The sequence below is a fragment of the Maniola hyperantus genome, chromosome 15, assembly GCF_902806685.2.
Source record: "Maniola hyperantus chromosome 15, iAphHyp1.2, whole genome shotgun sequence".
Classification (NCBI taxonomy): domain Eukaryota; kingdom Metazoa; phylum Arthropoda; class Insecta; order Lepidoptera; family Nymphalidae; genus Maniola; species Maniola hyperantus.
Genome location: NC_048550.1, coordinates 761,993 through 778,319, shown reverse-complemented (window position 1 = coordinate 778,319; position 16,327 = coordinate 761,993). Strand labels below are relative to the sequence as shown.

Here is a 16,327-nt window from a genome sequence, read left to right as displayed (position 1 = left end):
ATAGGGTTTTGAAATTTTGTAGTCCACGCGGACGAAGTCGCGAGCATAAGCTAGTTACTATATAAAATTTTATTGTATTATGAACCTTGTACTGACAATATAAAATTACATATTGCTTGCATTCAGGTTTAAACTAAGGGTCGATTCACATTGACACAGAAGAATCGAAGCAACAATCTTTGTCTAATACGCGCGTTATTCTTTGGAGAAAGACCATTACGTTATGGCTCAGATCACCACCTGTAGACGAAGACGCCTAATAGCAGGACACTCCCGATGGCCAAGCTTAGGCAGTTGCTTAGCATAAAAGTCGGCCCACGCCCGTTCGGTACCCTCAGTCCGCACATTGTCTTGATTACGTGACTTTTACGCCAACATTTTACGATTTTGTTTTCATGCAAAACCTTGTATATGCATACACTTGAGGTGTAATTCTCTGTGCGTTATGGAGATAGAGGTCTCTATGATAAGTATAGTTTTAATTTGACGCTTCGATTAGGTTCGACTCTGTCAATGTGAATCGCCCCTAACTAATATATAATTCAACGGAATGTCACCTATCGACTTAAAAAAAAGATTTCAGTATCCTAAAAAAGGTACACAAAAGCTATTCACTTTCTAAAAATGTTATTTTATTATGAAATTAAATGCTATGTATATTAGTGTTGACGAAAATTGTACATGATTAAAATAATTATTATAAATTATAATCAAAAAAATCTCAGACTCATATTGCTAATAAATTAAAAATAGTTCGTTATATTTAAAACTTTTTGAGGGTAGTTACGCAAAGCACTCGCAATACGGGTTCGACAGAAATTACCACTTCTAAGTCACGAAGATGAACTTGCGCAGAAATCTTATAAGCCTTGCAAGTAATAGGTATGCGAGTATGTTGTACATTTACCCTAGTTTTAAATCACCCATAGCCTCAGTTCACATTTACACCGCCGCGGAATGGAATGGAAGCGACTTTGCAACGAAATTGTACACAGCATAATGACTTCTATTTTCACTACGTAAAACACAAATTACTTGCCTAAATGAAAATTCCGGCGACTTTTCTTTCTCGGTAGAAATTAGTGCTTTACAGCGTGGAGATACATAGAAGTCAATATGCTATGTAATATTTTACAAATTTTCCCTTCCCCATTCCCTTCCAGTGTAAATTAAGCTTTACGTAATTTTAATTTGTATTAGTAAAATAATATAAATAACTATAGTATTAGCACAAGTTAATATTATGAACCGAACCGAAAATCACACTAAGGACATTGCTCGACAAAAAGTTGCAACACGGACACGACAAAATGTTCAATATGAAACGACACAAAATGTTCAATATGAAACGACACACTCACTATCTTGTGTGTCGTTTGTGCTACTAAAAGTTCTGTCTATCGTGTCCATAGGATTAACAATCAGGATTATACTATACAGGATGTATAGTACTGATAAGATACCACAAAAAAACGCGAATAAATAATTCTATATTTTTAAAAGTTCGCCATATACCATATTTAATTGCAATATACCTAATTTTATTGCAATTAAAACATTTGACCGACGCTAGAGATCAACAAACGTTGCGTAGATAGATGCCACGGGGCCAATGCCGCGTCGTAGGCGGGGCTTAATTTTTGAATCTTACTGTAAAAGCTGAAACTCTGCACATTCCAAATCGGAAGGCAGGTACTGGTCATGTCCTTTGTCCTTGTCGACAAAATGGCAAATGCATAAAAATTTGGAAAAATGTCCCTAGTTTAGTCCCTAATGCGATTTTTAGTTCTCGCTAGCTGCAATACGAGGCACCGGCAGAGGTCAGCGCCACGGGCGACGCCGCGGGCTCGGCATGTAGCGACGCACGCTCTTGTCGCCGCTAAATGTCTCTGAAATAATTATTACGAATTGTTTAGTTGGAGCTCGGGGCGTACAGGTGCCAGGCGGCACCACGGAGCAGCAGCACCGGGAATCTCAGCTGTGCCAGTGATGTCTAGCCCCAAGGGGGGAGAGTGAGCATAAGAGACAAGGAGGAGACATAAAATAATTTGTAGGGAGGCTCAGTCGCGACAGACTACTTTTTATTAAAAAGTAGCCTGTCGCGGTACTTTTTAAGAAAAAAACTTTTTGAGAAAAAGTAGTCTATGTCCTTCCTTCCTCATAGTATGAACTCATATCATACCAAGTTTCATTGGATTTCATTGAGTAATTTCGGCGTGATACGCGGCCATGATACAGACAGACAGACAAAAATCTAGTAACTGGACAAATCAAAACGTAGTAGGTAAGTACAGTACGCGGCAGAAAGTACTGTACATCGACCTTTGGAATGACATTTCGGTTTTGTAGAGCGTTGTCTCTGTCACTCATACCTTTACGAAGTTTTGTCAGTCTCAACGACAGAGACAATGCTCTACAAATCCGCTATCTCCTAAAGATCGATGTATATTATTTTCTGCCGCGTACTGTACTACGGTTACAAGGTTACTAACTTGCATATTATGAGCGGATATACAACCGCAACAATAAAATATAACATAATATAAATATAATAAGTACATGAATAACTATGAAAAACGTAAACCATGCAAATGATACAATATTAATAACGTAGGTAACAAATATTTCATGCATGTTTTTTTTAAATAGTACAAATAGTTCATAAATAAATATGAAAAAGCTCAAAAAAAATCGCACTAAAGTTAAAAAACCGGCCAAGTGCGATCAGGCTCGCGTAATGAGGGTTCCGTACTACAGTCGTATTTTTTCGACATTTTGCACGATAATTCAAAAACTATGATGCATAAAAATAAATAAAAATCTGTTTTAGAATGTACAGGTGAAGACCTTTCATATGATACCCCACTTGATATAGTCACTCACTTCGAAAGTTGAAAATACTAATTACTAGTTCATGACCACAATTTAATTTTTTTTGTGTGATCTAACCCTAAATTCACGGTTTTCAGATTTTTCCCCAAATGTCAGCTATTAGGTTTACCTACCTGCCAAATTTCATGATTCTAGATCAACGGGAAGTACCCTGTAGGTTTCTTGACAGACAGACGGACGGACAGACAGACAGACAGACAGACAGACAGACAACAAAGTGATCCTATAAGGGTTCCGTTTTTCCTTTTGAGGTACGGAACCCTAAAAAGATTAAAAAGGACATCTGCCACAAAGAGTGGTAAAGATAAGAAACTGTGGTAAGTTGTAAAGGGGTTTGAATATTTTAGTATGGAGCCATGCCTGCCTACATATCCGCCATTTTGTTTTTCCAAAATGTTCAAAGCCCTTTGAAAGCTGGCAACATTCAGGTGAATATGAAATAGTGTTACCATAGTTGGACTGAGTCATGAGCGAGGGCGCGAGTCGCTTGGCGCGCGCCGGGAACGCGCCCGTGTGGCTGTGCGACATTATGTCCCTGTTATATAAACATACATACATAATATGACCCACCACCTATTTAGGTAATGAAAAGATAGTAATGTTTTTCAATATAAATAATATGTAATTTTTATAAGTTTAATAATAATAATTTAAAAAAAAAATAGTTACAGTACGCGGCCGAAAGTAATGTACACCGGCCTTTAGAATGACATTTCGGCTTTGTAGAGCGTTGTCTCTGTCACTCATACCTATATGACGTTTTGTCGGAGTCAACGACAGGGACAACGCTCTACAAACGACGACGACCTCCCTGGCGCAGTGGTGAGCGCTGTGGTCTTAATAGTGGGAGGTCCCGGGTTCGATTCCTGGCAGGGGTTTGGAATTTTATAATTTCTAAATTTCTGGTCTGGTCTGGTGGGAGGCTTCGGCCGTGGCTAGTTACCACCCTACCGGCAAAGCCGTGCCGCCAAGCGATTTAGCGTTCCGGTACGATGCCGTGTAGAAATCAAAGGGGTATGGGTTTAATAAAAACTGCCATACGCCTTCCAGGTTAGCCCGCTATCATCTTAGACTGCATCATCACTTACCACCAGGTGAGATTGCAGTCAAGGGCTAACTTGTATCTGAATAAAATAAAAAATCTGCTATATCCTTCTAAAGGTCGACGTACATTACTTTCGGCCGCGTACTGTAGATGTTCTTCTGTGTGATTCTGTTGTTATTTCGCTAAAACTAATCATAAGCTAACTAAAAACTAGTTTTTAGAGTTAGATAGTAAAATATGACACTCAAATATTATACTACAATAAGAAAACTCCCTTTAGATTTAATTTTATATGCACTTTTTCAATGAGATTAATACTTACGCGGGTCGGTAAGGCCTGCTCGGTGTGAGCGGTGCGGGCGACAACCGTGCGGCCAGCAAGCGGCGGCGGCTGCGGTCCGCTGCGATCAGCGCGCACCTTTCGTCCGCAGAGCTGGCCACGAATGTGTCGTGCAGCGAATAGCATGCTGCTGTGATCTGGAGACATATACATTTTATTGATATCCATACTAATATTATAAATGCAAAAGTGTGTCTGTCTGTCTGTCTGCTAGCCTTTCACGGCGTATCCGTTCAACCGATTTTGAAGAAATTTGGTACAACGATAGCTTGCATCCCGGGGAAGGACATAGGCTACTTTTTATCCCGGAAAATTAAACAGTTCTCACAGGATTTTTAATAACCTCAATCCACGCGGACGAAGTCGCCGGCATCATAATAAATTAACGTCATTAGTCATTAATAAATTAATAATATACTTTGAACTGTAAGTAAAAACGAATCTAAAAAATGAACACAACGGATTCAGACATCGCCCATCACTCAAACTTAAAGCAAGAAACGATTATTGATCATGCAAAATATACATCACATCGCCTATCACCTGCTGTATTAGCCGCCTATGTAGATCGACATCAGCCCCGCGGATCCCCTCGCGATCCTGATGCAACTGCAGGGCGCACAGTAAAGCGTCCTTGATGGTCTGAACCGTTGCTTGGACGCGTTCCGTCTTCATCAGACGACGCACGAGGTAGCCCTTGGCATACGCCACGATTTTAGTTGCTGCAGCACACTGGTAAATTGTGGGTAGTACATAAAATTGTGCGAGGAAGAATTTCATGAACAAAAGCGGGACTAGTTTTGGTTAAATTATTTTTAATTGCGGGTATACATAAAAATTGTATTCAAATTGAGGTGGCAAGGCAAATATTTGAAATAAACACCAAAAGACATATTTGGTGTACCAAATATTCGGAACGATTGAATAAATATTATGGACTGGCCTGATTACAATTCTGTGTATAATTTGGGGGTAGTATAGTAGTAAATACATATAAATACAATGGCAAGGCAATAATTTGAAATAAACATTAAAAAAAGATACGTCACATATTCGAATATAATATAATAATTACTATGGACGAGAGAGAAAACAGGGTCTTAGAATGTGGATAAATAAAAGAAGAATCAGAAATGGTAAAAGGACAAGACAGAAAGAAACATGAAGTAAATAAAGTAAGTAGCGAAAGAAACAAGGAACAGTGAATTGGCTAAAGAAAACCAGTTGAAAGGTACAAAACAGAAGAAAACAAAGGTAATCTTTAAAAAAATCACATAAATCTCAACTCATCAAAACAAAATTCTATTAATATTACTCACCTCATGAGCTGTAGGCGGTCGCGTAAGGAATTTCTTGTTGGTTCTACAACACATGCTATTGATGGAATTCTGTATGGTCTCCTCCATACTTCTGATGGCTCTATCTGTCGACCTACACGACGATGCCATCACCGGCGCTGTCAGAGGACTCCCCATAATTGAACTACGGATGGTATTATGACCAGAGCTATGACCAGAATTGTGCATAAAAGGTTGGCATTCTTCACTATGATCAGAAGGAAAGGTAACATTCAAATCAGCCATCGTATCGTTCGTTCGATCGGTCAATATTGGATCGTATTCTCGATCGGAAGACACACTGGTCTCATACGTAAGTTTTCTCGAAGTTGGTGTATTTCTTCGTACAGGAGAGTGAGTTCTCGTTCTAATACCTTCGGGTGGCTGATTTGAGCTATTAATTTTTTCATGATCATTGTGGTTTTTAGTGACCTGCTTCTTTATGCTTCCTGTGATGTCTCTGGATTTTTTGAGGATGTTATCGCAATAGCTAAGGTAATTATTCGTTTCATTTAAGGTTGAAAGGACTGGACTATCACAGGTATTTTGTTGTGGCTTATGGTTTATCACTTGGCTCAAGCTCACAGGCCCTCGATCAGGAATTCCATTGTTTTCATCAGCCCATGCTTCTTTCGCTTCATTTGGCGATTTGGGACAGATTGTTTTCAGTTGGGTGAAAAGCAAATTGTTCTGCTCCTCAAAAACTTGCTGCAGCAACATTTGTTCTTTCTTCTGTTTTTCTACCAGATTCGCCATTTGAATTAGTTGCTGTTTCTGGATTTTCTCATAGAGCTCCCTGACGCGGGTAGCTGGGTCTTCAGATTCTGAGATCGGTTTTTGTTTTTTACTTTCTACATCTTTTTTGTGACTTGTCATTTGTGGAGCAGTGGTTTTGACAGTGTTTTGAGTAGGGTGGGAATTTCGATCGGGACTCACTGCTTTCTTTGGCTTCTGTACAGGTTCAGATCTATTCAAACTTTTGGGTGGACTACGCTTCAGTCTTTCTTGTATCAGTGATTTTGATTTAGGCTGTGAAGACTGTACTTTTCTAACAGGTTTTGCAGCAACATTTTTGGCAGTACTATAAGCGCTTTTTGAATTGCTTGTTATATATTTTTTCTTTAATTCCAAAGCCATAGATGACCATTTCTGTTTAGCAGATTCCAGGTCCCAACTTCTTCGTTTTTTGTTTGCATTGCTAATGTTGGATAGAGATTCGCTCATGGAAATTGATGTTACTTCTACTCCTGTGTTAATTGACTGAACCTCCAAATGTGCAAGGAGCATGGGGCTCGGTACCAGAACTGTATAAGATCTTTGTCTTACTAAAGGTGCAGCCTGAGATGCTTTTATGCTTTCCATGTGAATATCGTCAAGGGAACCAGTAAAGCTTTTAGAACTTAGGGAAGATGGGCCATTGTGGTTGAAATGTGTGTCACTTGGATCTTTTAAAACATTTTTATTGATACTGACACTGAAGCTTAATTTTTCATCTTTGATAGTACTATCAAATCCGTTATTACTGTCAGAACTGGTTAATACCTTAGTATCTTTTTGGGGGCAATCACAATCGCGTTCCGGCAAATCATCAGGGGAAGAATTTTGACTATCAAGTACTTTTTTACCAGTTTCATTGATACTCAAACTAAGATCTATAACAAACTTAGATGATAATTTAGAGCATGTACTGTCTGTATCAAAGTTAGAAGTGATGTTATCAAAAGTGTTACTGGCTTGAACTCTGCTGATTTCACAATCATCCAGGCACTTTTCAGTGGTTACTGCTTTTATTTCATCGTTATTAACATTGAAACTGCTTTGAACATCATCTTGTGATAGCTCGTAACTATGTTCAGAGTCAGGAATGTCAGGAGCATCAGTTTTATCATCACTGGATTCAGTGTCACTCTCGGTAATTAATGGTTTTAGGGTTTGTATGCGTTTTTCGACTTCTTTTGCTAATAGTTTATAATACTGCATCTCCTTACGGCATTCTTTAGACAACTGCAAAGATATTGATTAGCTTTGATCATTACAAAAAAAATATATATACAACAATGAAAAATATTTCACCTGGGAAGTGTCTGTGAACAGAGTCTCTTGCAATTTAAAATAAAATTTGTACATAAGGTGTATTGTTTCTTGGAAGCCTCTTAGCATGAAGCACATAATATTTACATTTATATTATGGTCAGTTTATTTTTTTATTTATTTAACAAAAATATTAATACTGAAAAATAAAATAAGAAAAAACAAAACCATCAAATAATAAAAGCAAAATTATGTTAATTAAGTGTATAATAATGGAAATAATATTCACAATTTTAACAATCTATTGGAAATCCTTTGAAATAGATAAAGAAAATTAAGATTTAAAAAAAAAATCATTTGAGTAAGTATTTTTTCAAAACTACATTCATAGTTACATTCATAAAATATTACAATATTGACCAATACATAATTTGACCAATACATAATAAAATACATAATTTGATGCACTTGCCTCGGACTGCGCTTAGCTGCCTACTTTGGTGTGATCAAAGTTTAAAAAAAATCTTACAACAATGTTTATTTATTTAAATTCTTCCTATCTATAAGAAGTGATGATTCAAGCTGCATTGTATAAACACAGGAATAAATTATTTTCGCAATGACAAATGTGTCATGTATTAAAATGCATTCTAAACTAGCGGCACGCTATGATGGCCGGTTTGACGTTTGTCCGCTCATGAAGTTCCGTATTAATTGATAACGACTTTGAAGGAAATAATTGTATTACTTTATTGACGATAGTGATGTGCAGAGATTCATAAATTTTATCGAATGTAGTTTTAGGTTTAGGACTCAAAATTTATTTATTAAATTGATTTCTTAAATGTATACAAGTGTAGAAAAATCAGTTTGCACCATTTAAGGGGTGAATGTACTTGTGAATATGAACAATTTTCACTATGTGGACAAACCTCTGAAATCGCAAAAAAATATCAATAAATTTTTAAAAATGGAATCTAATACGATCGTCACATAGGATCGCTGGCTAGCACAACTACTACCTCCGGCAAACTCGCGTCAATGCTCAATGCAAAACAAAGCAGTTTCGAATTGACGTTGCTTCGAAAAGTATAAACTGTCAGTGCAATGCGATTGTGATATAGTTTTGACCTGGCTTTGGATTTCAAATATTGATACTGCATTACTGTTGACCCTTGCTCGTTAATTTGGACTCTGTTCAAGCCCTTTGTTGTGGATTTCGTCGATATGACCGAACGTACGCAGAGAACTGTTCTAAATAGTCAGACACGTGAGTTCCTAATACGCCTTCGTAACTATTTCGATCGTGAAGCTCAAAATGGAGGGCCAATTTTACCTATAACGTCAGTGGTTGAACGCGTAGCTGATGCGCTTAATATTGGACAACGAACTGTTAGACGGATAACTAAAAAAAAATATGGCGAGACTGGCACAGAAGAAAATAAACTTCACACACCAAAAAAGAGAAAACGAGCAAAACCAGTCGTAGGCATCGATAGCTTTGATGCCGATGCTATCCGAAGACATGTTTACGGCTACTATTTACAGAAGGAGTATCCAACAAGAAAAAAGTTGGTGCATTCACTGAAGGAAGCTGGATTATTCTTCGGTGGAGAAAGTTCTTTAACGAAGATTTTGAAGACCATTGGATTTCGATACAAAAAATGTAACAAACGCAAAATATTGATGGAAAGATTTGATATAGCGATGGCAAGGTATACTTTTTTACGGCAAGTGAAAGAAATCAAAAATTGGCAAAATGTTGTGTTCTTGGATGAAACATGGCTTAATGCTAACCATACTGTAGGCCGTTCTTGGAACGATGACACAGCAGCATCTACTTCCAAAGTTCCTGTAGGAAAAGGATCGCGACTTATAATTTGTCACGCCGGAACCATCAACGGGTTTGTCGAAGGTTCTCTCATGGCTTTTGCGTCAAAAACCACTGGAGACTATCATGAAGACATGAATGGAGAAAAGTTTACTGAATGGTTTACCTCAATGTTGTGTAGCCTCCCTGAACCATCTATTATAATTATGGACAACGCCCCATACCACTCGATGCAAATTGACAAGCCACCTGCCCAATCCCAAAAGAAAGCTGATATCGTCGCATGGCTTCGTAAAAATGGCGTAGATGCAAACATGAATATGTTAAAAGCGGAATTAGTACGTCTTTTAAAAGAAAACAAACCAACCAAGATCCGATACGTCATTGACGAAATAGCATTAGAACATGGGCACAGAGTTATACGGTTACCGCCTTACCATTGTGAGTATAATGCGATTGAGTTGGTGTGGGCTCAAATTAAGGGATATGCTGCAAGACACAATACAGAACCCCCATTTACCACAAAAAAAATGCTAAAATTATTAGAAGAAGCTTGTGAACATGTGACTAAAGGAGACTGGGAAAAGGTTGTGAATAGAACTGTTAAATTAATAAGGGAAGATTATGAAAGAGATGTGAAAATAGATAATATTATAGAAAACGAACATATAATTATTAATGTATGTGATGATAGCAGTGACGACAGTGAAAATAGTAGTATGGACGAATCTGATTAATTATGGCCTTTTGTGGCACCTTTTCGGTATCTTTTGTATTCATATGTTTCTTGTGTGCATATAAAGTATGTATATTCATTTTCGTTCAAATATTCAGTTCGTTCAAATAAATTAAATAAACATATACATTTTTGTTTTATTAAACCTATTTAATCAGGTACAAAAACAAAACTTAATTGTTTTTTGTTCGAGAATAAATTGACATTCCACATCACTATTGTAATGTGTCAAACCGGCCATCATAGCGTGCCGCTAGTGTAATTAGTATTGCTTGTAACTAAGCTCATCTGATTCATTATATGATTTGGATCTATCATCATCTAAATATATAAAAGGAAAAGGTGAGGACGTAGGTATCCTCTAAGAAAGGTTTTAAGAAAATTCAACCCCTAAGGGTGTGAAATAGAGTTTTGAAATTTGTGTAGTCCATTCGGACGAAGTCGCCAAGTTCGCGAAGTCACGAACATAAGCTAGTTCGAATACTAAGTCACTATACCTATATATTATTATAAAACTTGATGGTGCCCATAACTTTCTTCATTGGACATGGGTTTTAGAAAACCCTGTGGGAGCTCATTTATTATTCAAGAAAACAAATAGCATATCTCTATCCCCTAGATGTGAGCTAACTCTGTACTAAATTTCATTTTTCAACGCATTTTCACATTTATTGATATGAGTCCGTTCCATATATTTACTTTTTGATTTTGAGTTTGGTGGGAGGGAGCCAGGCTTAACGTCAAAACGCCAATTAATGGACAACACAGAATATGAATATAATTAATAAAAATCATAAGTAATATTTAACTCACGACAGGCGGTAGAAGTGGCACCCCATTTATCTTCATGCAGGACATGTAATGGTTTGATTGCCTCACCGATTTTACATCCCACGGGTCGTTCATTGCGTCGATTACCTCACAATCCAGGCACTGACCAAATACTGAGGCCCAGCCCTCAACACACGCTTACTCCAATAAACACATTACCAACCACTTCGAATATTAGGTATTAGGAAAATAGATTATAGATTTAATATCCGTTGAGATATAGAGTGCTTGGAAAATTGTTACGCGAAATTAAACACAAACGATGTTGTCATGGAGAGGATGTCAAGTATGAAGTAATTAGCCGGGTGGGATAATTTGAATTTTACAATAAACATTACATTTTATGCTTTTTATAAATCAGACATTTATCGAAATCTAGTGAAAGATTTCGATAAAGTAATCGAAGTTTAAAATTACGGCATCGTACACTTGAATTTAAATAAAAATGTTTGATAGAATTAGGCCGTTTCACGAATTTTTGGATGTCCGAAAAACGAAAAAAATTTGAAACTTGTCATCACCGACGATAAATGCTTGTCATGTCACTTGTCATGCCAGACCACTAACAATTTGGCCATTAGCAAACCAGTCTGTTGGCAAGTTTAACCAATCATGGAATACTTTACTATTTCCCACCAATCAGTATTTAGTACATACATCAATGTCAACTAAAGATATCATAGATAAGGTTTGTACTTTGTTTTTATCAAATTCTGTCAATGGACGTTCGACTATAATGTTCACTTTTTTGCCTTTGCTTATCGGATACAGTGCACAATATTATTTCTCTTCCATAGATTAATATGTTCTCTTCGTAGTAACCACAGAGTACTTTGTAGTAGTGACGTCTCGTAGTGAAAATCATGAAAATTGAACATTATATAGGTACTCATTGAATTGAACATTTGAATTTGTCAATGTCAAAAAAGAAAACAAAAATGAATTTCATGACCAAACCTATTTGAATTATTTTTAAAAATTAATTCAGAAACTGCAACACATTTTGGGCTACTCAGTAGTATTTTAAAGCTACATAATGATGAGAAACGCGAGCCCCGCCGCAGCGCAAGCTATGCTATGTTTTTCGCTATCGTGCTTAGTGTTTACTGTATCACTATTTTCATCAAGTGTTCTCGGATTCACGTCCGAGCTATGGGCGCTCACATACTGGGGCCCCGGCCTATATTTCTGCCTGTTGAACTTCGTATTACGATACTCCCTAAAAGGCTTCACGTATGATGTAAGTTTAGATCCAATTAGTAAAATGTGTAGAGGTTATTTTTGATACTGTATCATTAGGGGAAACATTTAGGTACCTATGGTGACTGGTGTAAGAAATAGATTATAATAATCATTGCCTTCTATTAACTAAGACAAAAGTTTTAAATAAGTGTAAAAGTTTAAATGATTTAAGATGGTAGTCAATCTTACTTCGGTAATTTGTTTTTTATTGAGTAATCTTGTTTGCAAACCTATTTTTTCTTAATAATTTTAAATACAGATCAAAAATTGCGAACCGGCAGGAATCGAACCCGCGTCTCCTGGGATCGCGCCCGACGCTCTGACCACTATTTTTTCTTACTTAGTTACTCTGCTGAATGAATAACACAATATCATTATGCTGTTCAAGTGCACAGGCGTGGCTTGATGCGCTGGCTTCATTCACAAAATCTAGTATTATTTTAGCATTTTAACTATTGTGAGTGATTTCCATAGAATATTATTATTGGTACTTAACACCAAAGTTATAATTGAAGTAAAAGTACAAGGATCAAAACAGTGCCTATTCTCATTCAACTATTGTTACACTTGAGTCCTGAGTTTCTTTACTGCAATTTAGATTTAGCAGTCTAAAAAATAAAATAAAAATCTTTTTTATTCAAATAAACTTTTACAAGTACTTTCGAAATCGAGTCTGCTATACATATGTGTTGTACCTACTTACTTTATATTAAAATCCAAAGATATTTTAAAACTCCTGATAGGCAAAGCTCATACAAAAGTGAAGATAAATTGGTACACTCTGGTTGGTGACATCTATGAGCGTGGTTCTAAAAATGGCAATATCTTACCAGGGTTGTTTTAGTTTTTTTTTAATTAGTGGCATCCACAACAGATTACAATAATTATAATTATAACTTAATTCCACAATACAACGTTTCGTTGTTATTGCAATCCTAAATGGTTGCACAGCATAACCAGAGTTTAAAAAGCATGCATATTATAAATAACAATATAAATAATAACCTAATAATTAATTATGTGAGCAGAAAGTTGTCAAAGTGTACCTTTGTTTATATTTTTCAGGTAGCTGTCAGATCAGCCTTCCTAGGCTCAGCGTTTGCGACGGGGCTATACTTCGCCACATTTGACAGCTACCACATATTTGGACTATATGCCATGGCATTCTCCATGTTTCACTTCTCGGAGTTCCTGTCAGTGGCCCTGACCAATCCTAGGACTTTGACGGTGGATTCCTTTATACTGAATCATAGTGTGCAGTATTGGGTTGCAGCTGTGTCCAGTTGGGTGGAGGCTGCAGTGGAAAATTACTTCTTTCCTGGTGAGAAACTTGAGGCAAACTTCTACTTTTTTTTTATTTATTTACTGAAAAATCAGTCCTTGATAGCAATTTGCAATCTCATCTCATCTCATCATGTGGTGGTAGCTAGCTTGGTAAATTATATTGACGATTCAAAAGGACTTCTAAAAGTTTATTTAAATCCAAAAACTGTGAATTTGTGCTTACATCACAAAATAAAATTAAAAGTTGTTTAATCGTGTTTGATGGGGGAACTCACACTTGACGTTATCTTTATTTGTGTTCTTAATTTATCTGGACCAATTGGTATAATTTTTTTTTTCTAAAATTGTACCCCTGCAAAGCCAGAGTGGTTAGCTAGTAATAATTAAAACACTATTATCCGTACTAACATTATAAATGCGAAAGTGTGTCTGTGTGTCTGTCTGCTAGCTTTTCACGGCTCATCCCTGTAACCAATTTTAATGAAATTTGGTATAGAGATAGCTTGCATCCCTGGGAAGGACATAGGCTACTTTTTATCCTGGAAAGTAAGAGTTCCCACGGGATTTTAAAAACCTTAATCCACGCAAGCGAAGGCCCGGAAATCACTTAGTTAAAAATAATTTCAACTCTATAATAATTTATTTTAGGAATGAAAACAGTATTCTGGCTGTCCCACATAGGAGTGGTGTTGTGTATAGGGGGAGAGGTGATGAGGAAACTGGCCATGTTCACCGCCAAAACTAACTTCAACCATCATGTAAGTTTTTATGTAGATAACAGGTACATACCACAATTAATTTGATGTATGTGACATCTAGTGCATTACTATTGTTTCTCACACTTTCGAGTTGATGATTTTTTTTCGATTATTTCAAAATAAAAACATTTTATATTTTTTTTAAGTTTAACTCGATGTTTCAATAGTACTACTGGAAGCAAATCATTCTGCCGCGGGAAGACAACCACTAAAATTACAGCGTGTATAATATTGATACTAATATAAAGTGTAATAGTGAGAGTAATAATAATGTTGTAGGTACAAACGGTGAAGAGTCCAGACCACCGCTTGGTGACGCACGGCGTGTACCGCGTGTGTCGACATCCCAGCTACGTGGGCTGGTTCTACTGGTCCATTGGCACACAGGTACTTTTGCTCTTCAAGTACTCTTACGCGAGCATTTTGGCTCAATAGAACCAAGCCATTTGAACTAGCGTTAAAAAGTCCGTATACTTATAAATATAATAATAATAAATAAATAAATCTTTTATTGTTTCACCAAAAAATTACAACCAAGTATAAGGTTAAGTCACCGATGCCTAAAATAAGTTGTACACTCGTGTTATAGGCATCAGAAATGTATGGACTTAGTATGCGACAGGTCGAGATGGCAATCGAACAGGGAACGTCCCGCACGCCCGCCTCATACCCCGATTGCTATCTCGACCTGTCGCTGACTATATCTACATATCACAACCTTCCAAATTTTTTTTCAGTTAATTCTGCTAAACCCGATCTGCGTTCTAATATACACGCTGGTGTCGTGGTCGTTCTTCCGAGAGCGCATCTTCGCAGAGGAAATGTTCCTCATCTCATTCTTCGGCAGTCAGTACCTGGACTACCAGAAGAAGGTGGGCACCGGCCTGCCCTTCATCCGGGGGTACCTACCTGACGGCACTGGCGCCTGGTGAAGAAGAGGTGGGAGTTATTGGGACTGAAGACTTGAAAACCGAAGAAAGGCTGATTAAGGACGTTGGAACTTATGGGCTGAGTTTATGGTATTGAGCTACATAAAAAGAATCATAAAATTTTAAATTGCATTTACTGTATATACTGTACAATAATAAAATAATTAAAGATTTATTTAGCTTCCACACAGAAATACAACAAAATAAATATTTTAGACTTGGGGGACATCTTGACCGAAGGAATCTCGTCCGAATGGCCGAGTTGCCACTTTGCAATTTTAGCACTTATAAAGTTAACAGGACTTCTAGGAATGCCCCCTTTTGTGCCACTAAGGTATTGTAATTAAATTATATGTTAAAGATCATATCTCTTGAATGCATTTTAATAAAATATTAATATTAATAAAATATAAATATATTATTAATAATTAATTTACTTATTGTTTTTATAAATTTTGGTTATATGAAACTTTTTAAATGTTTACTTAATAGTTAATTTACATGTCATTTGAAACTAGTTTTCTCTAGCTACCACTACCAAAGGTTTTGTATTATACTAGCTTATGCTCGTGGCTTCGTCCGCGTGGACCGCACAAATTTCACTATTTCACCCCCTTAGGGGTTGAATTTTCAAAAATCCTTTCTTAGCGGATGCCTACGTTATAATAGCTATCTGCATGCCAAACTTCAGCCTGATCCGTTCAGTAGTTTGAGCTGTGCGTTGATAGATCAGTCAGTCAGTCGGTCACATTTTCCTTTTATATATTTAAAGAAGACTTATTTTATATATTATAAGCACAATTCCGTGTTCTAAAATAAATTATTCATTAAAATTAATTATTCACTGATAAGTTTCATCAAACATAACTCCTACTAGTATTTTTGTATAAATAAATTACTTGATTACTGTAAATAATAAGTACCTATTTAATAGGTAGTTTTCTATTGTACATAAACACCTACTATTATTAATACTTGTGTATGTAATTAAATGTACAATTTTGTAAAGAAAGTTTGATTTGTACAAAGGTTGTGAATGTGAATCTTAAATAAATTTAAATTTGATGATAA

General features: G+C 36.5%; 2 protein-coding genes across 7 annotated transcripts; one reads left to right on the top strand and one right to left on the bottom strand.

Annotated features, from left to right (window-relative positions):
* Positions 1-1,531: 1,531 nt before the first annotated feature.
* Positions 1,532-11,544, bottom strand: LOC117988824 (uncharacterized protein DDB_G0284459-like). 5 transcript variants are annotated; one of them, XM_034976081.2, is made up of 6 exons: positions 11,026-11,543; positions 5,597-7,618; positions 4,821-5,009; positions 4,260-4,414; positions 3,342-3,427; positions 1,532-1,889 (listed from the first exon to the last, which is right to left on the bottom strand). In XM_034976081.2, the coding sequence occupies exons 1-6, from the start codon at positions 11,116-11,118 to the stop codon at positions 1,822-1,824; spliced, it is 2,613 nt and encodes an 870-aa protein (XP_034831972.1). In that variant the 5' UTR covers positions 11,119-11,543; the 3' UTR covers positions 1,532-1,821. The 5 variants fall into 5 exon arrangements, with proteins under 5 accessions (XP_034831972.1, XP_069359602.1, XP_034831974.1 ...); XM_069503501.1 differs by lacking the exon at positions 11,026-11,543 and adding an exon at positions 7,688-7,830; XM_034976083.2 differs by lacking the exon at positions 4,821-5,009 and having other exon boundaries at positions 11,026-11,544.
* A 401-nt stretch (positions 11,545-11,945) lies between these two features.
* On the top strand, positions 11,946-16,327 carry Icmt (isoprenylcysteine carboxylmethyltransferase ste14). 2 transcript variants are annotated; one of them, XM_034976084.2, is made up of 5 exons: positions 11,946-12,283; positions 13,351-13,606; positions 14,218-14,327; positions 14,607-14,714; positions 15,065-16,327. In XM_034976084.2, the coding sequence occupies exons 1-5, from the start codon at positions 12,080-12,082 to the stop codon at positions 15,257-15,259; spliced, it is 873 nt and encodes a 290-aa protein (XP_034831975.1). In that variant the 5' UTR covers positions 11,946-12,079; the 3' UTR covers positions 15,260-16,327. The 2 variants fall into 2 exon arrangements, with proteins under 2 accessions (XP_034831975.1, XP_034831976.1); XM_034976085.2 differs by lacking the exon at positions 11,946-12,283 and adding an exon at positions 12,331-12,478.